The sequence below is a fragment of the Hypanus sabinus genome, chromosome 5 (genome assembly GCF_030144855.1).
Source record: "Hypanus sabinus isolate sHypSab1 chromosome 5, sHypSab1.hap1, whole genome shotgun sequence".
Classification (NCBI taxonomy): domain Eukaryota; kingdom Metazoa; phylum Chordata; class Chondrichthyes; order Myliobatiformes; family Dasyatidae; genus Hypanus; species Hypanus sabinus.
In genome coordinates, this window is record NC_082710.1 from 185,146,710 (window position 1) to 185,172,226 (window position 25,517).

At 46.2% G+C, this 25,517-nt stretch overlaps 1 protein-coding gene across 1 annotated transcript in view; it reads right to left on the bottom strand.

The window, feature by feature from the left end:
* Positions 1 to 1,709: 1,709 nt before the first annotated feature.
* The window catches only part of LOC132394735 (zinc-binding protein A33-like), a 31,299-nt gene continuing 7,491 nt past the window's right edge, over positions 1,710 to 25,517 (bottom strand). Inside the window, exon 6 of the mRNA XM_059971131.1 lies at positions 1,710 to 2,325. Within this exon, the coding sequence (XP_059827114.1) occupies positions 1,793 to 2,325 (533 nt within the window). The 3' untranslated portion in view covers positions 1,710 to 1,792. The remainder of the gene's footprint in view (positions 2,326 to 25,517) is intronic.

Sequence of the window (25,517 nt, forward strand, 5' to 3'; positions counted from 1 at the left end):
ACCAGTGGAGTGCCTCAGGGATCTATTCTGGGACTCTTACTCTTCGTGATTTCTATAAATGACCTGGTGAGGAAGTGGAGGGATGGGTTAGGAATTTTGCTGATGATGCAAAGGTTGGAGGTGTTGTAGATAGTGTGGAGGGCTGTCAGAGATTACCGCGGGGCTCTGATAGGATGCAAAACTGGGCTGAGAAGTGGCAGATGGAGTTCAACCCAGATAAGTGTAAAGTGGTTCATTTTGGTAGGTCAATTGTGATGGAAGAATATAGTATCAATGGTAACACTCATGGCAGTGTGGAGGATCAGAGGGATCTTAGGGTCCGAGTCCATGGGACACTCAAAGCAGCCGCGCAGATTGACTCTGTGATTAAGAAGGTGCACGGTGTATTGGCATTCATCAATCGTGGAATTGAATTTAGGAGCAGAGAGGTAATGTCGTAGCTATATAGGACTATAGTCAGACCCCACTTGGAGTACTGTGCTCAGTTCTGGTCGCTTCACTACAGGAAGGATGTGGAAGCCATAGAAAAGGTGCAGAGGAGATTTACAAGAACGTTGCCTGGATTGGGGATCATGTCTGAGGAGAATAGGTTGAGTGAACTCGGCCTTTTCTCCTTGGAGCGACGGAGGATGAGAGGTGACCTGATAGAGGTGTATAAGATGATGAGAGGCATTGGTCGTGTGGATACTCGAGACTTTTCCCCAGGGCTGAAATGGTTGTCACAAGAGGTCGCAGGTTTAAGGTGCTGGGGAGCAGGTAGAGAGGAGATGTCAGGGTAAGTGTTTTACTTAGAGAGTTGTGAGTGCGTGGAATGGGCTGCTGATGACGGTGGTGGAGGCGGATACGATCGGGCCTTTTAAGAGTCTTTTAGTTTGGTACACGGAGCTTAGTAAAATAGAGGGCTATAGGTAAGCCTAGTAATTTCTAAGGTAGGGACATGTTTGACACAACTTTGTGGGCTGAAAGGTCTGTATTGTGCTGTAGGTTTTCTATGGTTCTATGTAAACTCAACAGGCCAGGCAGCATCTATGGAGAAATGTAAACAGTCGACGTTTCAGGCTGAGACCCTTCATCAGGACAGGAAAGGAAGGGGAAAGGTGGGGGGAGGGGAGGAAGAAGTACAAAGTGACGGGTGATAGGCGGAGATTTCGGGAGAGATAATCGGTGTGAAATATGAACTCCATGGATTGTGACTGACCGGGTGAATGGTTCCGACATTTTACCCTCCTCACTCACCCTCTCCATCTGCCCATTATCTTTGTCACTCCCACCTCTCACCTCACCCTCTCTGAGACATTTCCACACTCCACCCCTCCCTTGTGTCTTTATCACCCCCTCACCGGCCAGCTCTTACCCTGGCTTTCCATCCAAATCCTACACCGGTCATCTCCACTCTCACTTTCAGTCCAGTGGGAGGACATTGAGCCAAAACGTCAATTATCCATTTCCCTCCATAGATGCTGCCTGACACGCTGAGATTCTCCAGCCTGTTACCGTCACGTGTCCCACCTCCCCAAGATTCACCTTGACCTCCCTCTCCCAGTCAGCACCACCACTTGTCCCACTTCACCTGTCCCGGGGCGGGTGGACTTTAGCACCCGGGGGAGCTGGGGAGCTCAGGACCCGCCGCCCGCGGCTGCTGACGAACCCGCAGTGTTTCTGTTCCGTTGACGGATGCGGTGAACGGGTTAAAATTAATGGATCAATAATTCTCACAATGTGTTTATTTCACTCTCCGCACATTTATATTTACACTGACTTACTTCTGACTCTGGTCCTGGATCCGACCTGTTTACCGACCCGGAGCGGAACCGGAGCAGATTCTCAGCCACTGGTTTGTATCCGCAACCCCGAGTAAAGGATAAAGTTTCTCTGTGAATTTATTCCCGGTGAAGGTGTGGAGATGGGACTTGGTCTCCGCGTTGTAAAATGAAACTGTCCCGGATTCGTAACTGAGATAAACTCCGACCCTCCCGGGGATGGGACCGGCAGGGAGACGGGACAGAGGGGAGGTGTAAACCCGCATCACGTCATCACGCCGCGCGATGGTCCAGAATCCGGTCTCCGGACTCAGTGTGACCTCTCTCTTCCTCTCCACAGACTCTGCGGCGACTCCCAGATTCCAGTTCCGATTCCCTGTCACCTCCACCTCCCAGTAATGTCTCCCCGATGTGAATCCCTCCGATCCCAGCACACAAGCCCAGACTGTGAACCTCTTCCCGGTGTCAGGGAGATTCCTCCAAGTCCCGATGTTTCTCACACTTTTCCGATCCTCAGACACCTCGAGCCACGGATGCGCTGTTTCCACATCCAGGGTGACAGAGACTGGGGGAAGAAGCAGAGAATTAGAGAGTCCCCGGGATCGGGGGGAGAAGCAGAGAATTAGAGAGTCCCCGGGGATCGGGGGGAGACTCGGACAGAGAATTAGAGAGTCCCCGGGGATCGGGGGGAGACTCGGACAGAAAATTAGAGAGTCCCTGGGATCGGGGGGAGACTCGGGCAGAGAATTAGAGAGTCCCCGGGGATCGGGGGGAGACTCGGGCAGAGAATTAGAGAGTCCCCGGGATCGGGGGGAGACTCGGACAGAGATTTAGAGAGTCCCTGGGATCGGGGGGAGACTCGGGCAGAGAATTAGAGAGTCCCCGGGATCGGGGGAGACTCGGACAGAGATTTAGAGAGTCCCCGGGATCGGGGGAGACTCGGACAGAGATTTAGAGAGTCCCTGGGATCGGGGGAGACTAGGGCAGAGAGTTAGAGAGTCCCCGGGATCGGGGGGAGACTCGGACAGAGAATTAGAGAGTCCCCGGGATCGGGGGGAGACTCGGGCAGAGAATTAGAGAGTCCCCGGGATCGGAGGGGGGGGGGACTCGGGCAGAGAATTAGAGAGTCCCCGGGATCGGGGAGGAGACTCGGGCAGAGAATTAGAGAGTCCCCGGGGATCGGGGGGAGACTCGGGCAGAAAATTAGAGAGTCCCCGGGATCGGGGGGAGACTCGGTCAGAGAATTAGAGAGTCCCTGGGATCGGGGGAGACTCGGGCAGAGAATTAGAGAGTCCCCGGGATCGGGGGGGAGACTCGGACAGAGAATTAGAGAGTCCCCGGGATCGGGGGAGACTCAGGCAGAGAATTAGAGAGTCCCCGGGATCGGGGGGAGACTCGGGCAGAGAATTAGAGAGTCCCCGGGATCGGGGGAGGCTCGGACAGAGATTTAGAGAGTCCCTGGGATCGGGGGGAGACTCGGGCAGAGAATTAGAGAGTCCCCGGGATCGGGGGAGACTCGGGCAGAGAATTAGAGAGTCCCCGGGATCGGGGGGAGACTCGGGCAGAGAATTAGAGAGTCCCCGGGGATCGGGGGGGAGACTCGGACAGAGAATTAGAGAGTCCCTGGGATCGGGGGGAGACTCGGGCAGAGAATTAGAGAGTCCCCGGGATCGGGGGGAGACTCGGGCAGAGAATTAGAGAGTCCCCGGGATCGGGGGAGACTCGGGCAGAGAATTAGAGAGTCCCCGGGATCGGGGGGAGACTCGGACAGAGAATTAGAGAGTCCCCGGGGATCGGGGGGAGACTCGGGCAGAGAATTAGAGAGTCCCCGGGATCGGGGGAGACTCGGGCAGAGAATTAGAGAGTCCCCGGGATCGGGGGAGACTCGGACAGAGATTTAGAGAGTCCCTGGGATCGGGGGGAGACTCGGGCAGAGAATTAGAGAGTCCCCGGGATCGGGGGAGACTCGGGCAGAGAATTAGAGAGTCCCCGGGATCGGGGGGAGACTCGGGCAGAGAATTAGAGAGTCCCCGGGATCGGGGGAGACTCGGGCAGAGAATTAGAGAGTCCCCGGGATCGGGGGGAGACTCGGGCAGAGAATTAGAGAGTCCCCGGGGATCGGGGGGAGACTCGGGCAGAGAATTAGAGAGTCCCCGGGATCGGGGGAGACTCAGGCAGAGAATTAGAGAGTCCCCGGGATCGGGGGGAGACTCGGGCAGAGAATTAGAGAGTCCCCGGGATCGGGGGAGACTCGGACAGAGATTTAGAGAGTCCCTGGGATCGGGGGGAGACTCGGGCAGAGAATTAGAGAGTCCCCGGGATCGGGGGAGACTCGGGCAGAGAATTAGAGAGTCCCCGGGATCGGGGGGGGAGACTCGGGCAGAGAATTAGAGAGTCCCCGGGGATCGGGGGGAGACTCGGGCAGAGAATTAGAGAGTCCCCGGGATCGGGGGGGGGGACTCGGGCAGAGAATTAGAGAGTCCCCGGGATCGGGGAGGAGACTCGGGCAGAGAATTAGAGAGTCCCCGGGATCGGGGGGAGACTCGGGCAGAGAATTAGAGAGTCCCTGGGATCGGGGGGAGACTCGGACAGAGATTTAGAGAGTCCCTGGGATCGGGGGGAGACTCGGGCAGAGAATTAGAGAGACCCCGGGATCGGGGGAGACTCGGGCAGAGAATTAGAGAGTCCCCGGGATCGGGGGGAGACTCGGACAGAGAATTAGAGAGTCCCCGGGATCGGGGGAGACTCGGGCAGAGAATTAGAGAGTCCCCGGGATCGGGGGGAGATTCGGGCAGAGAATTAGAGAGCCCCCGGGATCGGGGGGAGACTCGGACAGAGAATTAGAGAGTCCCCGGGGATCGGGGGGAGATTCGGGCAGAGAATTAGAGAGTCCCCGGGATCGGGGGGAGAGGCCGCAGGGCCTCAGGGACAGTCAGGTGGGCGACAGGAACCTTTCCCGGGGATTTACACAACTGCCGTGGATGGACAACCAGTATCTTCCCCAGGTTTTCCCTCCGTGATGAAGAGCGGAGTTTCAACAGTGCTTTGATACTGAACACAATTCTATCTGCTTTACCATAGCATTGGAGAGAGATAGGAACAGACAAGTTAGGGAAACATTTAGTTAGAGTAAGGGGACTCGTAATATGAGGCTATCAGGCAGGAACTTGGAAGCATAAATTGGAAACAGATGTACTCAGGGAAATGTATGGAAAAAATGTGGCAAATGTTCAGGGGATATTTGCATGAGGTTCAGTATAGGTACGTTCCAATGTGACAGGGAAAGGATTGTCAGGTACAGGAACCGTGGTGTATAAAGGCTGTTGAAAATCTAGTCAAAAAGAAAAGCTTGTGAGGTTCAAAAATCTAGGTAATGATTGCGATCTAAACGATTACAAGGCTCGCAGAAAGGAGCTTAAACATGCAATTAGGAGAGTCAGAAGGGGCCATCAGAAGGCCTTAGCGGGTGGGATTAAGGAAAATCCCAAGGCATTCGACAAGTATATGAACAGCAAGAGGATAAGACGTGACAGAGTAGGACCAATCAGGTGTGACAGTGGAAAAGTGTGTATGGAACCGGAGGAGATAGCAGAGGTACTTAATTAATACTTTGCTTCAGTATTCACTATGGAAAAGGATCTTGGCGATCGTAGGGATGATTTGCAGTTGACTGAAAAGCTTGAGCATGTAGATATTAAGGAAGAGGATGTGCTGGAACTTTTGGAAAGCATCAAGTTGGATAACCCGCCAGGACCAGATGAGATTTACCCCAGGCGACTAAGGGAAGCGAGGGGGGAGATTGTTGAGCCTCTGGTGATCATCTTTGCATCATCAATGGGGACAGGAGAAGTTCCGGAGGATTGGAGGGTTGCGAATGTTGTGCCTTTATTCAAGAAAGGGAGTAGAGATAGCCCAGGAAATTATAGACCAGTGAGTCTTACTTCAGTGGTTGGTAAGTTGATGGAGAAGATCCCGAGAGGCAGGATTTATGAACATTAGGAGAGGCATAATATGATTAGAAACAGCCAGCATGGCTTTGTCAAAGGTAGGTCGTGCCTTACGAGCCAGATTGAATTTTTTGAGGATGTGGCTAGACACATTGATGAAGGTAGAGCAGTAAATGTAGTGTATATGGATTTCAGCAAGGCATTTGATAAGGTACCCCATGTAAGGCTTATTGAGAAAGTAAGGAGGCATGGGATCTAAAAGAGACATTGCTTTGTGGACCGGGAACTGGCTTGCCCTGTTGTGGATAGTGTGGAGGTCTGTCAGAGGTTGCAGCAGGACATCGATAGGATGCAAAACTGGGCTGAGAAGTGGCAGATGGCGTTCAACCCAGATAAGCATGAGGTGGTTCATTTTGGTAGGTCGAATGTGATGGCAGAATATAGTATTAATGATAAGACTCTTGGCAGTGTGGAGGATCAGAGGGATCTTGGGGTCTGAGTCCATAGGACACTCAAAGCTGCTACATAGATTGACCCTGTGGTTAAGAAGGCAAATGGTGCATTGGCCTTCATCTACCATGGGATTGAGCTTAAGGACCGAGAGGTAATGTTACAGCTATATTTTGGAGTTGTTAAAATACATTAGGTCAGATAAGTCCCCGAGGCCTGACGGAATATTCCCCAGGCTGTTCCACAAGCTGAGGAAAGATATTGCTGAGCCTCTGGCTAGAATCTTTATGTCCTCGTTGTCCACGGGAATGGTACCGGAGGATTGGAGGGAGGCGAATGTTATCCCCTTGTTCAAAAAAGGTAGTAGGGATAGTCCAGGTAATTATAGACCAGTGAGCCTTACGTCTGTGGTGGCAAAGCAGCTGGAAAAGATTCTTAGAGATAGGATCTATGGGCATTGAGAGAATTATGGTCTGATCAGGGACAGACAGCATGGCTTTGTGAAGGGAAGATCATGTCTAACAAGCCTGATAGAGGTCTTTGAGCAGGTGACCAGGCATATAGATGAGGGTAGTGCAGTGGATGTGATCTACATGGATTTTAGTAAGGCACTTGACAAGGTTCCACATGGTAGGCTTATTCAGAAAGTCAGAAGGCATGGGATCCAGGGAAGTTTGGCCAGGTGGATTCAGAATTGGCTTGCCTGCAGAAGGCAGAAGGTTGTGGTGGAAGGAGTACATTCAGATTGGAGGGTTCTGACTAGTGGTGTCCCACAAGGATCTGTTCTGGGACCTCTACTTTTCGTGATTTTTATTAACGACCTGGATGTGGGTGTAGAAGGGTGGGTTGGCAAGTTTGCAGACAACACAAAGGTTGGTGGTGTCGTAGATAGTGTAGAGGATTGTCGAAGATTGCAGAGAGACATTGGTAGGATGCAGAAGTGGGATGAGAAGTGGCAGATGGAGTTCAACCCGGAGAAGTGTGAGGTGGTACACTTTGGAAGGACAAACTCCAAGGCAGAGTACAAAGTAAATGGCAGAATACTTGGTAGTGTGGAGGAGCAGAGGGATCTGGGGGTACATGTCCACAGATCCCTGAAAGTTGCCTCACAGATAGGATAGATAGAGTAGTTAAGAAAGCTTATGGGGTGTTAGCTTTCATAAGTCGAGGGATAGAGTTTAAGAGACACGATGTAATGATGCAGCTCTATAAACCTCTAGTTAGGCCACACTTGGAGTACTGTGTCCAGTTCTGGTCGCCTCACTATAGGAAGGATGTGGAAGCATTGGAAAGGGTACAGAGGAGATTTACCAGGATGCTGCCTGGTTTAGACAGTATGGATTATGATCAGAGATAAAGGGAGCTAGGGCTTTACTCTTTGGAGAGAAGGAGGATGAGATGAGACATGATAGAGGTGTACAAGATATTAAGAGAAATAGACAGAGTGGACAGCCAGCACCTCTTCCCCAGGGAACCACTGCTCAGTACAAGAGGACATGGCTTTAAGGTAAGGGGAGGGAAATTCAAGGGGGATATTAGAGGGTTTTTCACTCAGAGAGTGGTTGGTGCGTGGAATGCACTGCCTGAGTCAGTAGTGGAGGTAGATACACTAGTGAAATTTAAGAGACTACTAGACAGGTATATGGAGGAATTTAAGGTGGGGGGTTATATGGGAGGCAGGGTTTGAAGGCTTGTAATGTGCTGTACTATTCTATGTTCTATATAAGATCCTGGTCAGACCCCACTTGGGGTACTGTGCTCAATTTTGGTCGCCTCACTACAGGAAGGACGTGGAAACCATAGAAATGGTGCAGAGGAGATTTACAAGGACGTTGCCTGGATTGGGGAGCATGCCTTATGGGAATAGGTTAAGTGAACTCGGCCTGGTTTGCTTGGTGCAATGGAGGATGAGAGATGACCTGATAGAAGTGTACAAGATAAAAGGAGACATTGGTCGTGTGGATAGTCAAAGGCTTTTTTTCAAGGGGTGAAGAGGCTAACACGGGAGGGCATAGTTTTAAGGTGGAAGTAGGTACAGAGGAAATGTCAGGGGTAAGGTTTTTTTTACGCAGAGAGTGGTGAGTGCGTGGAATGGGCTGCCGGTGACGGTGGTGGAGGCAGATACGTTAGGGTCTTTTCAGAGACTCCTGGATGGGTACATGGAGCTTAGAACAATAGAGGGCCATGGGTAAAGCCTAGGTGGTTCTAAGGTTAACGACATGTTCGGTACAGCTTTGTGGACCGAATGGCCTGTACTGTGCTGCAGGTTTTCTATGTTTCTATTACATCCTTGCTTGTACATTCTAGTCCTCTTGAAATTAAAGCTGACATCACATTTGCCTTCCTCACCAGATTCAGCCTTTAGGGAATCCTGCACAAGGAGTCCCAAGTCCCTTTGTGCCTCAGTTTTTTGTATTTTCCCTCCAGTTAGAAAATAGTCAACCTTTTCATTTCTTCTACTAAAGTGCATGACCATACACTTCCTGACACTACATTCCATCTGCCACTTTTCTGTTCATTCTCTTCGTCTATCCTTCATAGCCTCTCTACTTCCTCAAAATTACCTTCCTCTCCACATATCTTCATATTGTCTGCAAACTTTGGAACAAAGCCTTCAATTCCATCATCAAAATCATTGACCTGCAGCATTAAAAAAATCAGTTCCAATGCAGATCCCTGTGGAACACTTCTTGTCACCACAGCCAACCAGAAAAGGCTCCCTTTATTCCCACTCTTTGCCTCCTGCCAATCAGACACTGCCTTATCCATGCTAGAATCTTTCCTGTAATACCCAGGGATCATAGCTTGTTAAGCTGCTTATCGTATGGCACCTAGTCAAGGACCTTCTGAAAATCCAAGTATATAACATCAACCAATTCTCCTTTGTCTATCCTGCTTGTTATTTCTTCCAACTATCCCAAAAGGTTTGACAGGCAATATTTTCCCTTAAGGAGATCTTGCTGACTACATCCTATTTTATCATGTACCTCCGAGTACTCCAAAACCACATCCTTAACAATCAACTCTAACATCTTCCCAACCACTGAGGTCAGATTAGCTGGCCAATAAATTCCTTTCGTCTGTCTCTCTCCCTTGAAGAGAGGAATGACATTTGCAATTTTCCCATCTTCCGGATTCTTGAAAGATCATTACTAATGCTTCCACAATCTCTTCAGTCACTCTTTCAGAATCCTGGGAAAGGCACCACCTGGTCCAGGTGACTTACCTACCTTCATACCTTTCAGTTCCCCGATATTGTTTCTCTTCAGTAATAGTAACTTCACATAATTTATGCCCCCCGACACCTGAAACTTCAACCACACTGCTAGTGTCTTCCACAGTGAAGAATGATGTAAGTAGGTATTCAGTTCATCCACCATTTCCTTGTTCCCCTTTACTACCTGTTCTGCATCATTTCCAGTGGTCTGATATCCACTCTCGCCTCTCTTTTACACTTTATGTATCTGAAGAAACTCTTGGTATCTTCTTTAATATTATTGGTTTGCTTAATTTCGTATTCCATCTTTACCTTCTTAATGACTTTTACAGTTGTCTTCTGTTGGTTTTTTAAAGCTTCCCAATCCTCTAAATTCCCAGTATTTTTTGCCCTATTATATTCCTCTTTTTGGCTTTTATGTTGGCTTTGACTTCTCTTGTTAGCCACGGTTGTGTCATCTTTCCTCCAGATGCTTCTTCCTCTTTGGGATGTATATATCCTGTGCCTACCAAATTGCTTCCAGAAATTCCAGACATTGCTGCTCTGCTGTCACCCTGCCAGTGTTGTTTTCCGATCAATTCTGGCCGACTCCTTTCTCACGCCTCTGTAATTTCCTTTTCTCCACTATAATAATGATATATTTTAGCTTTTCCTTCTCAAATTCAGGGTGAATTCGATCATATTATGTCCACTATTCCATAAGGGTTCTTTTGCCTTAAGCTCTCTAATCAATTTCGGTTTATTGCACAACATACAATCTAGAATACCTGCAGTTGATCCCTTGGTGGGCTAAAAAGCTAACTCATTAGCATTCTAGAAACCCCCCCTCTGCTTTTCCAACCTACCTGCATATTGAAGTCCACCATGACTACTGTAATATTGCCCCTTTGTATTTCCTATCTTGCATAGTAATCTGTAGGCCACATCCTTACTACTGGTTTGGGGTCTGTATACAACTCCATTCAGGGTCTTTTTGCCCCTGCAGTTCCTTAGCTCTATCCACAATGATCCAACACCTTCAGACCCTATGTCATCTTTTCCTAATGATTTGGTTTCATTATTTTTTAATATATATACACACAGAGCAACGCCACCCCCTCTGCCTTTCTGCTTGTCCTTTCGATACAATGTGTATTCTTGGGCTTTAAGCTCCCACCTATAATATTTCAGCCATAATTCAGTGATGCCTATAACATCATACCTGCCAATCTGTAACTGCTACAAGTTCATCTGCAGTACCTTATTACATATGCAGCACCATTCAAATATAACACCTTCAGTCCTATAACCATATAACAATCACAGCACAGAAACAGGCCATCTCAGCCCCTCTAGTCCGTGCCGAATGCTTACTCTCACCTAGTCCCACTGACCCGCACTCAGCCCATAACCCTCCATTCTTTTCCTGTCCATATACCTATCCAATTTTCTTTTTTAATGACAAAATCAAACCTGCCTCTACTACATCTACTGGAAGCTCATTCCACACAGCTACCACCCTCTGAGTGAAGAAATTCCCCCTTGTGTTACCCCTAACCTTTTGCCCCTTGACTCTCAACTGTACACAATACTCCAAATTTGGCCTCACCAATGCCTTGTACAAATTTAACATTACATCCCAACTCCTATACTCAATGCTCTGATTTATAAAGGCCAGCATACCAAAAGTTTTCTTCACCACCCTATCCACATGAGATTCCACCTTCAGGGAACTATGCACCATTATTCCTAGATCACTCTGTTCTACTGCATTCTTCAATGCCCTGCCATTTACCATGTCTGTTCTATTTGATTATTCCTATCAAAATGTAGCACCTCACACTTATCAGCATTAAACTCCATCTGCCATCTTTCAGCTCACTCTTCTAACTGGCTTAAATCTCTCTGCAAGCTTTGAAAACCTACTTCATTATCCACAACGCCACCTATCTTAGTATCATCTGCATACTTACTAACCCAATTTACCACCCCATCATTCATATCATTAATGTATATGACAAACAACATTGGACCCAGTACAGATCCCTGAGACACACCACTAGTCACCGGCCTCCAACCTGACAGTTATCCACCACTACTCTCTGGCATCTCCCATCCAGCCACTGTTATATCCATTTAATTACTTCAGTATTAATACCTGAAGATTTAACCTTCCTAACTAACCTTCCGTGTGGAACCTTGTCAAAGGCCTGACAACATCCACTGCTTTACCCTCATCAACTTTCCTTGTAACCTTTTTAAAAAATTCAATAAGATTTGTCAAACATGACCTTCCACGCACAAATCCATGCTGACTGCTCCTAATCAGACCCTGTCTATCCAGGTAATTATATACAACATCTGTAAGGATACTTTCCATTAATTTACCCACCACTGACATCAAACTTACAGGCCAATAATTGCTAGGTTTACTCTTAGAACCCTTTTTAAACAATGGAACCACATGAGTATTACGCCAATCCTCCGGCACCATCCCCGTTTCTAATGACATTTGAAATGCTTATGTCAGAGCCCCTGCTATTTCTGCACTTACTTCCCTCAAGGTCCTAGGGAATATCCTGTCAGGACCCAGAGACTTATCCACTTTTATATTCTTTATAAGCTTTAGTACTTCCTCTTCTTTAATCATCATAGTTTCATTAACTACCCTACTTGTTTCCCTTACCTTACGCAATTCAATATCCTTCACCTTAGTGAATACCAAAGAAAAGAAATTGTTCAAAATCTCTCCCATCTCTTTTGGCTCCACACATAGCTGTCCACTCTGATTCTCTAAGGGACCAATTTTATCCCTCACTATCCTTTTGCTATTAATGTAACTGTAGAAACCTTTTGGATTTATTTTCCCTTATTTGCCAAACCAACCTCATATCTTCTTTTAGTTTTTCTAATTTCTTTCTTAAGATTCTTTTTATATTCTTTATATTCCTTGAGCACATTTACTCAATGCTGCCTATATTTATTGTAGATATCTCTCTTTTTCTGAACCAAGTTTCCAATATCCCTTCAAAACCATGGCTCTCTCAAACTTTTAACCTTACCTTTCAATCTAACAAGAACATAAAGATTCTGTACCCTCAAAATTTTACCTTTAAATGACCTCCATTTCTCTATTACATCCTTCCCATAAAACAAATTGTCCCAATCCACTCCTTCTAAGTCCTTTCTCATCTCCTCAAAGTTAGCCTTTCTCCAATCAAAAATCTCAACCCTGGGTCCAGTCCTATCCTTCTCCATAATTATAATGAAACTAATGGTATTGTGATCACTGGACCCTAAGTGCTCTCCAACACATACCCCCATCACCTCACCTACCTCATTCCCTAACAGGAGATCCAACACTGCCCTTTCTCTAGTTGGTACCTCTATGTATTGCTGCAAAAAAATCTACCCTGCACACATTTTACAAACTCCAAACCATTCATCCCTTTTACAGTATGGGCCCAGTCTATGTGTGGAAAATTAAAATCTCCCACAATCACAACCTCGTGCTTACTACGAATATCTGCTATCTCCTTACAAATTTGCTCCTCCAATTCTCGCTCCCCATTAGGTGGTCTATAATACACCCCTATAAGTGTTACTACACCTTCCCCACTCCTCAATTCCACCCAAATAGCCTCCCTAGATGAGCCCCCTAATCTATCCTGCCAAAGCACCACTGTAATATTTTCTCGGACAAGCAATGCAACACCTCCCCCTCCGATTCTATCACACCTGAAGCAATGAAATCCAGGAATATTTAGTTGCCAATCACACCTCTCCTGCAAACATGTTTCACTAATAGCTACAACATCATATTTCCAGGTATCAATCCATGCTCTAAGCTCATCCACCTTTCTTACAATGCTCCGAGCATTAAAATAAATGCATTTAAGAAACTCTCCACCTCTTCCTCTCTGTTTATCCCTAACGGTGCAAACAACTTTATTATCTTTTTCTTCCTTCTCCCCGACATCTTCAGTCTGAGCGCTCCCCTTCTCTATCACACACTGTCTACAAGCTTTCTCTATTTATGAACTAACCTCCTCTCCCCTAGTCTCTTCAAATTGATTCCCACCCCTCATCCCTGCCCCCTTCTCCAATCCCTCAGCCACGTATTTATCCTCCACCTCATTCCATTCCTACTCTCACTGTCCCGTGGCACAGGCAGTAATTCTGAGATTACTACCTTTGTGGTCCTTCTTCTCAACTCCCTTCCTAACTCCCTACATTCTCCTTTCAGGACCTCTTCCCTTTTCCTACCTATGTCATTGGTACCTACATGTACCACGACCTCTGGCTCCTCACCCTCCCACTTCAGGATATCTTGGATGTGATCAGAAACATCCCAAACCCTGGCACCAGGGAGGCAAACTACCATCCGGGTCTCCTGACTGCATCCACAGGATCACTATCTGACCCCCTAACTATCGAGTCCCCTATTACTACTGCCTTCCTCTTCCTTTCCCTACCCTTCCGAGCTACAGGGCCAGACTCTGCTGGAGGCATGGCCATTGTTGCTTCCCTCAGGTAGGCTGTCCCCCCCCCCCCCAACGGTACTCAAACAGGAGTACTTATTGTCAAGGGGTACAGCCACTGGGCTACTCTCTAGTACCTGACTCTTCCCTGTCTGCCTCCCGTGGTCCCGGTGTGACCACCTGCCTGTAACTCCTCTCTATCAACTCCTCACTCTCCCTGACCAGACGAAGGTCATCGAGCTGCAGCTCCAGTTCCCTAACACGGTCCCTTAGGAGCTGCAGCTCGACACACCTGGGGCAGATGGGGACTTCCGGGAGGCTAGGAGTCCCCAGGACCTCCCACATCCGACACCGAGAACAACAAGCTGCCCTCACACTCATACTTCCCCTTTCCTCAAATAACAGAAAGTCCTGTATTCCCCCTTTCCAATTTTGCCCACCTTTTATGCTGGAACTCAGCCTGCTGATTGCAATTTGCCCCATCAACAGCCTGTCTCACTACACGTTGGCTCTATTTGCAAACCAGCTACCTTACCCTCAGCACTATTATCTGCCTCACCGATGATGCATTGAAACATATGTAGCTCAGGACACCAGTTGGACCATGCTCCACCTTGTTTGAGGTCTTACTAGCATCTGCCTCCACAACCTCTCCACTAACTATTCTGGCACTCTGGTTCCCACCCTCCTGCAACTCTACTTTAAGCCCTACTGTGCAGCATTAACGATCCTTCCCACCAGGATGTTACTCCCCCTCCAGTTCTGTACAGGTCCCACCTTCCCTGGAAGAGAGCCCAATGATCCAAGAACCTTACGCCCTCCCTCCTACACCAATGCCTTAGCCACTATACCATGCACGGTACCAGCAGTTATGGTCGAAATGACAATAAAAGTCACTTGACTATATAATCTTCCTAGTTCTAGCTTCACTAGCACAAGGCAGGGGTAGCAATCCTGAGATTACAACCCTGGAGGTCCTTACTTTTAAATTAGCACCTGACTCTGAACACTCCCTATGTCCCGTCACTTGTCCTACCCATATCATTGATGCCTACATGGACCACAATCTCTGGCTGTTCACTTCCCACTTAAGAATGCTGAGGATTCAATCCGAGATGTCCCATGTCATGGCAGCCAGGAGGTGACATACCAGCCAGGAATCTCATTCTCACCCACAGAACTTCCTGTCCAATCGTCTAACTAATGTGCTTTTACTCCCTCTCCCTTCTAAGTCACAGAGCTGTACTCAGTGCCAGCTGTGACTCTCCTCTATTAGGTCAACACCCCCAACAGTATCCAAAGTGTGTATTTTGTTGAGGGGGAGGGCCACAGGGGTACTCTGCACTAGTTCCTTAACCCCATTCCCCTTCCCGACTGTCACCCAGTTTCCTGTGTCCTGCACATTGGGTGTAACTACCTCTCTATGTGTCCTCTCTATCACCGCCTCAGCCTCCCAAATGATCCTGAGTACATCCAGTTCCAGCTCCATCTCCTTAACACGGATTGTTAGAAGCTGCAGCTGGACACACGTCTCACAGTTGTAGTCATCAGGGACACTGGAATTCTCTATGCTTCCCACATAACCTCAAAAGGAGCAGAGTACTGCACCATCCTGCATGGCATCTCTACTGAGCTAGTCGAGGAGACATAAAGGAGGGAAGGAGAAAAAAATAACCTTGAGCTTTTCTACTTCTTTTTTATATTTCGCTTTCTCTGGCTGAAGCCTCAAAGAGCTGAAGCCTCAAGATCACCTCTCTGACTCTGTCCACTCACACAATGGCTGCTCTGCTTTCCTCTGCCTTCCTTAATTTGCTCTTGCTAATCAATCCCAAAAACAGAATGGTCAGTGGTCAAAGCTGTATTTCTCTGCAGTGACCTGCTGCTCCCTTTTCTACTTGGGCAGTGGACCCAAGTGAAATTATCTCCTCTCAAAACTTTCGATGTCTGAATTGGTTGTTGGTTGAAACAGACAGAAAAGATTTATCAGGATGTTGCCTGAACTCGGGAATGAGTGACGAGTGGGTGAGTAGACTAGGATTTTACTCTCTACAACATAGGAGAATGAGAGGTGAATTGATCATGAGGGGCATATGGTGAAGACTATAAGACCATAATACACAGGGGCAGAACTGGAACATTTGGCCCATCGAGTTCGTTCAGATGTTCCACATTGGCTGATTTATTATCCCTCTCAACGCCACTCTCTTGCCTTCTCCCCACAAACCTTGATGCCCTGACTAATAATCAAGAGCCCACGTGAAATATACTCAATTACTTCACATCCGTCTGTGGCAATGAATTCCATAGATTTGCCGCTTTGTGGTAAAAGAAATTCCTTCTCATCTCTGATCTAAAGGGATGTCTCTGTACTTTGAGGCAGTGCCCTCTGGTCCTAGACACTCCTATTATAGGAAACATCCCTCCACATCCACTCCAGGCCTTTCAATATTTGATAGGTTTCCATGAGATCTCACCTCATTTTTCAATACTTGACCATGATTGTTCTTGGCATATATTTCTACAGAAGAAGTTTTCCATTGCCTTCTTCTGGGCAGTGTGTTCACAAGACGAGTGATCCCAGCCATTATCGATACTCTTCAGAGATTGCCTGGCATCAATGATTGCATATCCAGGACTTGTGGTATGCACCAGCTGCTCATACGATGATCAACCACCTACTCGCATGGCTTCATGTCACACTGACTGGGGAGCTAAGCAGCTTCTAACACCTTTCCCAACAGTGACCTGCAAGGTAGCGGAGGGAAGGAGCCCCTTACACCTCCTTTGCTGGAAATGCATCTCCACCTTGCCATCCAAGGGGCCCAAAACTGCTCACAATATTCCATGCGTAGTCCGACCAATGCCTTATAAAGTCACGCACCACATCCTTGCTCTTATATTCTAGTCCTCTGGAAATGTATACTAGCAATCCATTTCCCTTCCTTACCTCAAACTCAACCAGCAAGTTAAATTGAGGGAATCCCTTTGCACCTCTGATCTTTTAATCTTCTCCCCACTTTTAAAATGGTCTTCACCTTTATTTCTTCTACCAAAGTGCATGGCCGTACACACCCCTGCATTATATTTCATCTGTCACTTCTTTTGTTCATTCTCCCAATCTATCCAAGTGGTTCTGCAGACTCTGTTTCACCAACACTACCTGCCCCACCATCTCTCTTCGAAACATCTGCAAACTTTGCCACAAAGCCATCAATTCCATCATCCAACTCACTGACATACAAAATGAAACAAAGCAGTCCTAACACCAAACCCTGCAGAAAACCACTAGTCATAGGCAGCCAACCAGAATAGGTCAACTTGATTGCTATTCTTTGACTTCTGCCAGTCGATTTTCTATCAATGGTAGTGTGTTACGAACCCGCAGGTTTGCTCCAGAATGTGTGTCTGTCACTTTGTATTCTGGAGATGGAAAGAACAACCAGAAGACAGCAGAAGAGAGCCAGGAGAAATGCAGCCATGGTTGCAACGAATATCACATCCTGGGCATATAAAATAGCAAATAGAAAGGGCTTGCTCTCTTCTTCCTTTGTTTAAGGCAGGTGCACAAGACAATTGAGAAGGTAAACTCTGTCTGAACTTTAAACTAAGTATGTTTGTTGAATATATGTATATTTGTTGAATATTCAGCTTTGTATTGTCTGTAACTTGGGCAACATGAATGTTTGGTTGAATTTTTACTGTTTGTAAATAAATTGTTAATATACCTATTCAAAGTCAGTGCATTTCCTGTCTCAATTGCCAGACCCACGAAGCTGATTGAACATTACTCCCCTTAAGGAATCAATGCTGACATTGGCTTATTTTATCATTGCCCTCAAAGTACCCGGAAACATCATCCTTAATAATGGACCACAACATCTTCACAACCACTGACATCTGGCTGACTTGCCCATAATTTCCTCTCTTCTACCTCCCTCCCTTCTTAAAGAGTGGAGTGACATTTGCAATTTTCAAGTCTTCTCGAACCATTGCAGAATCTCATCATTCTTGAAAGGTCATTAGTAATAGCTCCATAATTCTTTCAGTAACCTCTGTCAAAAACCTGGAGCATACTCCATCTGGCCTGGGTGACTCATCTACCTTTCAGGCTCCCAAGCACCCTCTTCCCAGTAATGGCAATTACATTCAATTTTGCTCCCTGAAGCTGTTGAACTTCTGGCATTTGGTATAATTTTCCACAGAGAAGACTGATGAAAAATAGTTATTAAGTTTGTCTGCCATTTCTTTGTTCTCCATTACTAACTGCCCTAATCATTTCCAACAATTCAATATTGACTCTCACCTCTCTTTTACTCTTTATATATCTGAAAATCTTCTGAAAGATTCTTTTATATTATTTGCTAGCTAACTTTCATATTTCATCCTTTCTCTCCTTATTACTTTTTCAGTTGCTTTCCGTTGGTTTTTAAAAGCTTTCAATCCTCTAACTTACCACTAATTTTTTTTGCTGTATTGTATGCCCTCTCTTGCTTTTATTTCAGCCACAGTTGCCTCATTCTCCCTTTAGAATTCCTTTTTCATTTGGGATGTATCTTCCGAATTGCCACCAGAAACACCAGCCATTGCTAATCTGCTGTCATCACAGGGCAGCACCCATCGTCAGGGACCCCACCATCCAGGCCACACTCTATTCTCGTTGCTGCCATCAGGAAGAAGAAACAAGAACCTCGCCTGCGCAGTCTAGCCTCTTTTCCCTGGGCAGTGTAAAAAAAACAACTTCTCTCTGAGATTCCTTTACCCCGTCACCCTCAGCCTCCTGCTCCAATTTAAAAATTCCTCTCCTTTTTGATCAGGAGGGATAAAAGAAGGCATGAGGAAGCTTTGGCAGTCAGGGTGAAGGGCTTCTATGGGTATATTAAGAGCAAAACGATAGTAAGGGATAAAATTGGTCCTCTTGAAGATCAGAGTGGTCGGCTATGCATGGAACCAAAAGAAATGGGGGAGATCTTAAATAGGGGTTTTTTTGCGTCTGTATTTACAAAGGAAACTGGCAAGGAGTCAGTGGAAATAAGACAAAGAAGTAGTGAGGTCATGGAACCTATACAGATTGAAGAGGAGGAGGTGCTTGCTATCTTGAGGCAAATCAGAGTAGATAAATTCCCAGGACCTGACAGGGTACTCCCTCGGACCTTGAAGGAGACTAGGCCCTGGCAGATATATTTAAAATGTCAATATCTACGGGTAAAGTGCCGGAGGATTGGAGGATAGCTCATGTTGTTCCGTTGCTTAAAAAAGGCTCTAAAAGTAATCCGGGAAATTATAGGCCGGTAAATTTGACGTTGGTAGCAGGTAAATTATTGGAAGGAGTACTAAGAGATAGGATCTATAAGAATTTGGATAGACAAGGACTTTAGGGAGAGTCAGCACAGCTTTGTGCGTGGTAGGTCATGTTTAACCATTCTAATTATTAGAGTTTTTCGAGGAGGCTACCAGGAAAGTGGATGAAGGGAAGGCAGTGGATGTTGTCTACATGGACGTCAGTAAGGCCTTTGACAAGGTCCCGCATGGGAGGTTAATTAGGAAGATTCAGTCACTACGTACACATGGTGAGGTAGTAAATTAGATTAGACATTGGCTCAATGGGAGAAGCCAGAGAGTGGTAGTGGAGGATTGCTTCTCTGAGTGGAGGCCTGTGACTAGTGGTGTGCCACAGGGATCAGTGCTGGGTCCATTGTTATTTGTCATCTATATCAATAATCTGAATGATAATGTGGTAAATTGGATCAGCAAATTTGCTGATGATACAAAGATTGGAGGTGTAATGGACAGTGAGGAAGGTTTTCAAAGCTTGTAGAGGGATTTGGACCAGTTGGAGGAATGGGCTGAAAAATGGCAGATGAAGTTTAATACAGACAAGTATGAGGTATTGCACTTTGGAAGGACAAACCAAGGTAGAACATACAAGGTAAATGGTAGGGCACTGAGGAGTGCAGTAGAACAGAGGGATCTGGGAATACAGATACCAAATTCCCTAAAAGTGGCACACAGGTATATAGGGTAGTGAAGAGAGCTTTTGGGATATTGGCCTTTATAAATCAAAGTATTTAGTATAAGAGTTGGAATGTTACGGTGAGGTTGTATAAGACATTAGTGAGACCGAATCTGGAGTATTGTGTGCAGTTTTGGTCACCTAATTACAGGAATGATATTAATAAGGTTGAAAGAGTGCAGAGAAGGTTTACAAGGATGTTGCCGGAACTTGAGAAACTGAGTTACAGAGAAAGGTTGAATAGGTTACAACTTCATTCCCTGGAGCGTAGAAGAATGAGCGGAGACTTGATAGAGGTATATAAAATTATGTTGGGTATAGATAGAGTGAATGCAAGCAGGCTTTTTCCACTGAGGCTAGGGGAGAAAAAAAACCAGACGACATGGGTTAAGGGTGAAGAGGGAAAAGTTTAAAGGGAACATTGGGGGGAGCTTCTTCACACAGAGAGTGGTGGGAGTGTGGAATGAGTTGTCAGATGAAGTGGTAAATGCGGGCTCACTTTCAACATTTAAGAAAAACTTGGACAGGTACGTGGATGAAAGGTGTATGGAGGGATATGGTTCTGGTGCAGGTCAGTGGGACTAGGCAGAAAAATGGTTCGGCACAGTCAAGAAGGGCCAAGAGGCCTGTTTCTGTGCTGTAATGTTCAGTGGTTACAATCTACGGATTCTCTGTTAAGGACTCTTCTTCCCATATTCTTGATGATGAGATTTTATTATTTTTTTGTGTGTTTGTTGTCACTGGTTGTCCTCCCCGTTAATGCAGTCTTTTATTGCTTCTATTATGGTTATGGGATTTACTGAGTATGCCCACAAGAAAATGAATCTCATCGTTGTATATAGTAACGTGTATGTACTTTAATAATAATTTTACTTTGAACTTTGAACCATCCCTGAAGGTGCCTCCTTCCCATCAGCTTTGGCCAGCTCCTGTCTGATGCCTCTGTAATTCCCTTTACTCCCCTGTCACACTAATACATCTGACTTTATCTCCTCCCTGTTAATCTGCAGGGTGAGTTCTATGATATTACAATCACTACCTACTGAGGGTTCCTTTACCTTAAGCTCCCTAATACAATGCAGTTCATTAAACAACATCCAATCTGTTCTAAATAGCCTTCTCATCGGCATTCTACAACTTCCATCTCTTAGAATCTAGCACCAAACAGACATTACTAACCCACTTGCATATTGAAATTCCCCATAGCTATTGTAATATTGCCCGTATTACATGCCTTTTCTATATCCCATTGTAATGTATATCCCATATCCAGGCTACTGTTCGGAGGAATGTGTCTAACTCCCAACAGGGTCTTTTTACCTTTGCAGTCTCTTAGCTCGACCCACAAGAATCCAAACCTTCCAATCCCGTGTCACCTCTTTCTGAGGATTTGATTTCAATTTTTACCATCAGAGCCACCACACCCACTCTGCCTACCTGCCGGTCCTTTCGATGCAATGTGTATCCTTGGATGTTCAGCTCCCAACTATGATCTTCTCTCAGCCACGATTCAGTGATGTCCACGATGTCACACGTCTCTAACTATGCTACAAGATCATCTACATTATTCTCTGTCCCTAGTGACAGAGACCTGTATCGGTCACTCTTTCTGATTTTGCCCCCTGTTTGACTGCAGCTCATCCCACCGACTGCGATTCTGCCCCATCATCTGTCTGTTCTTCCTCACAGTCCCACTACACAATGCATCAACTTGTGTATCAACTGCCCCTTCCTCAGCCCTGTCACTCCGGTCCCCATCCCCTCCACATTAGGGATTTTCCCCTTCCTCAGCCCTGTCACTCCGGTCCCCATCCCCTCCACATTAGGGATTTTCCCCAGGGAGGGAGTGTGAAGAACAGGAGTGCAAAGGTTTATGATCAGAGGCGATGGATTTAAAAGGGACATCAGGAACTTTTCTTCACACACAGGGTGGTGCATATTTGGAATGAGCTGCTGGAAATAAGCAACGTTTAAAAGAACCTACAGTGGATTGCACATGGATTGAAGAGTTTTATTGGGTTTTGGACCAAACGTGGGCAGATATCACCAGCTCGCTGGGCAACACAGTCGGCATGGTCATTGGGCCAAATGTATGACACCCCGACTCGAACAGGTCACCCTGAGGGACAATGTGGTCATCGATAAAGGAGAGGGGGGAGGTTTTAAATGAATATTTCCCAGGGAGAGGGTCACGGAAGCTGAGGAATTAAGGAAAATGGACAATAATGTCCCGGAACATGTCACAGTGCAGAAGCGAAGGTGCTGGAGGTATTAGAGGTGGATGAGCCCCAGACCGTGATCTGCTCTGTCTGATACCTCCAGACTGGGGAACCAATTCCAGGGCCCTGGAGGATAAATTTGCTTCACGTTTCACCCCAGGTGAGCTGCTGGAAGACAGGAGGGTGGCTCAGGTGTTGTCTGGAGTTCAGAAGGATGGGAAGGTCAAGACTGGGAACTCCAGGCCACTGAGCCTAATATCAGTGGTGGGACAATTACTGGAATGGACACTGAGAGACAGATTTACCAGCATTTGGAAAGGCAGGGACTGAGTCAGGATAGTCAACACTGTTTATACCCGGGAAATAGTGACTCACAAATTTAATTAATTTTTCTTTGATGAGGGGACAGAAAGGACTGTTGAGAATAGGGCAATAGACATGAACTTTGACAAGGTTCCATGAGGAAGGCTCACAGAGAAGGTTTGATCACGTGGGATTCACGGTGAGCTATCCAATTGGATGTAAAGTTGACTGGGGTTAGGAGACAGAGGGTGGTGGTGGAGAGGTGTTGTCCAGACTGGGTCACTGTGATCAGTGGTGTTACCATGGGGATCAGTTCAGGGTCCACTGTTCATAGGTACTAACGATTTGGGAGAGAATATAGTTGGCATGGTTAGTGAGTTTGCAGATGACAGCAAAATTGGTGGTATAGTGAACAGTGGAGGAGTTTATCTAGATCACAATAGACAATAGACAATAGGTGCAGGAGTAGGCCATTCGGCCATTTGAGCCAGCACCGCCATTCAATGTGGTCATGGCTGATCATCCACAATCAGTACCCCGTTCCTACCTTCTCCCCATATCCCTTCACCCCGCTATCTATAAGAGCTCTATCTAACTCTTTCTTGAAAGCATCTAGAGAATTGGCCTCCACTGCCTCTGAGGCAGAGCATTCAATAGATCCACAACTCTCTGGGTGAAAAAGTTTTTCCTCAACTCTGTTCTAAATGGCCTACCCCTTATTCTTAAACTGTGGCCTCTAGCTCTGGACTCACCCATCAGCGGGAATATGTTTCCTGCCTCTAGCGTGTCCAATTCCTTAATAATCTTATATGTCTCAATCAGATCCCCTCTGATCCTTCTAAATTCCAGTGTATACAAGCCCAGTCGCTCCAATCTTTCAACATATGACAGTCCCACCATCCTAGTAATTAACCTTGTGAACCTACGCTATACTCCCTCAATAGCAAGAATGTCCTTCCTCAAATTTGGAGACCAAAACTGAACACAATACTCCATGTGTGGTCTCACCAAGGCCCTGTACAACTGCAGAAGGACCTCTTTGCTCCTATACTCAACTCCCCTTGTTATGAAGGCCAACATGCCATTAGCTTTCTTCACTGCCTGCTGTACCTGCATGCTTACTTTCAGTGACTGATGTACAAGAACACCTGGATCTTGTTGTACTTCCCCTTTTCCTACCTTGACACCATTTAGATAGTAATCTGCCTTCCTGTTCTTGCCACCAAAGTGGATAACCTCACATTTATCCACATTAAACTGCATCTGCCATACGTCTGCCCACTCACCCAAACTGTCCAAGTCACCCTGCATTCTCCTAACATTCTCCTCATATTTCACACTACTACCCAGCTTTGTGTCATCTGCAAATTTGCTAATGTTACTTTTAATCCCTTTATCTAAATCATTAATGTATATTGTAAATAGCTGCAGTCCCAGCACTGAATCTTGCTGTACCCCACTAGTCACTGCCTGCCATTCTGAAAAGGACCCGTTAATCCCTACTCTTTGTTTCCTACCTGCCAACTAATTTCCTATGTAGGACCTTATCAAAGGATTTCTGAAAGTCCAGGTGCACTACATCCACTGGTTCTCCCTTGTCCATTTTCACAGTTACATCCTCAAAAAATTCCAGAAGATTAGTCAAGCGTGATTTCCCCTTCAAAAATCCATGCTGACTCGGACCGATCCTGTTACTGCTATCCAAATGTGCCGTTATTTCATCTTTTATAATTGACTCCAGCATCTTCCCCACCACTGATGTCAGGCTAACTGGTCTATAGTTCCCTGTTTTCTTTCTCCCTCCTTTCTTAACAAATGGGATAACATTAGCTACCCTCCAATCCTCAGGAACTGATCCTGAATCTATAGAACATTGGAAAATGATTAACAATGCTTCCATGATCTCTAGAGTCACCTCCTTAAGTACCCTGGGATGCAGACCATCAGGCCCTGGGGATTTATCAGCCTTCAGTCCCATCAGTCTACCCAACACCATTTTCTGCTTAATGTGAATTTCCTTCAGTTCCTCCGTTACCCTAGGTCCTCTGGCCACTATTACATCTGGGAGATTGTCTGTGTCTTCCCTAGTGAAGACAGATCCAAAGTACCTGTTCAACTCATCTGCCATTTCCTTGTTCCCCATAATGAATTCACCCGTTTCTGCCTTCAAGGGCCCAATTTTGATCTTAGTTAATTTAAATTAGTAAATTAGTTAATTTTTTTCTCTTCACATACCTAAAGAAGCTTTTACTATCCTCCTTTATATTCCTGGCTAGCTTACCTTCGTACCTCATCTTTTCTTCCCGTATTGCCTCTTTAGTTATCTTCTGTTGCTCTTTAAAAGTTTCCCAATCCTCTGGCTTCCCGCTTATCTTTGCTATGTTATACTTCTTCTTTTATTTTTATACTGTCCTTGACTCCTCTTGTCAGCCATGGTCGCCCCTTACTCCCCTTAGGATCTTTCTTCCTCTTTGGAATGAACTGATCCTGCACCTTCTGTATTATTCCCAGAAATTATCCCCATTGTTGTTCCACTGCCATTCTTGCGAGAGTATCCTTCCAACCAACTTTGGCCAGCTCCTCTCTCATGGCTCCATAGTCCCCTTTGTTCAGCTGTAATACTGACACATCCGATTTTCCCTTCTCCCTCTCAAATTGTAGATGAAAACTTATCATATTATGGTCACTACGTCCTAATGGCTCCTTTACGTCGAGTTTGCTTATCAAATCTGGTTCATTACACAATACTAGATCCAGAATTGCCCTAACAGGCAATCCAGTACAAGCTGCTCTAAGAATCCATCTCAGAAGCTCTCCACAAACTCCCTTTTTTGGGGTCCAGTACCACCTGATTTTCCCAGTCTACCTGCATGTTGAAATCCCCCATTACAACTGTAGTATTACCTTTGCGACATGCTAATTTTAGCTCTTGATTCAACTTGCACCCTATATCCAGGCTACTATTTGGGGGCCTGTAGATAATTCCCATTAGGTTCTTTTTGCCCTTACAATTTCTCAGTTCTATCCATACTGACTCCACATCTCCTGATTCTATGTCACCCCTCGCAAGGGACTGAATTTCATCCCTCACCAGCAGAGCCACCTCATCCCCTCTGCCCATCAGTCTGTCCTTTCGATAGGATGTAACAAC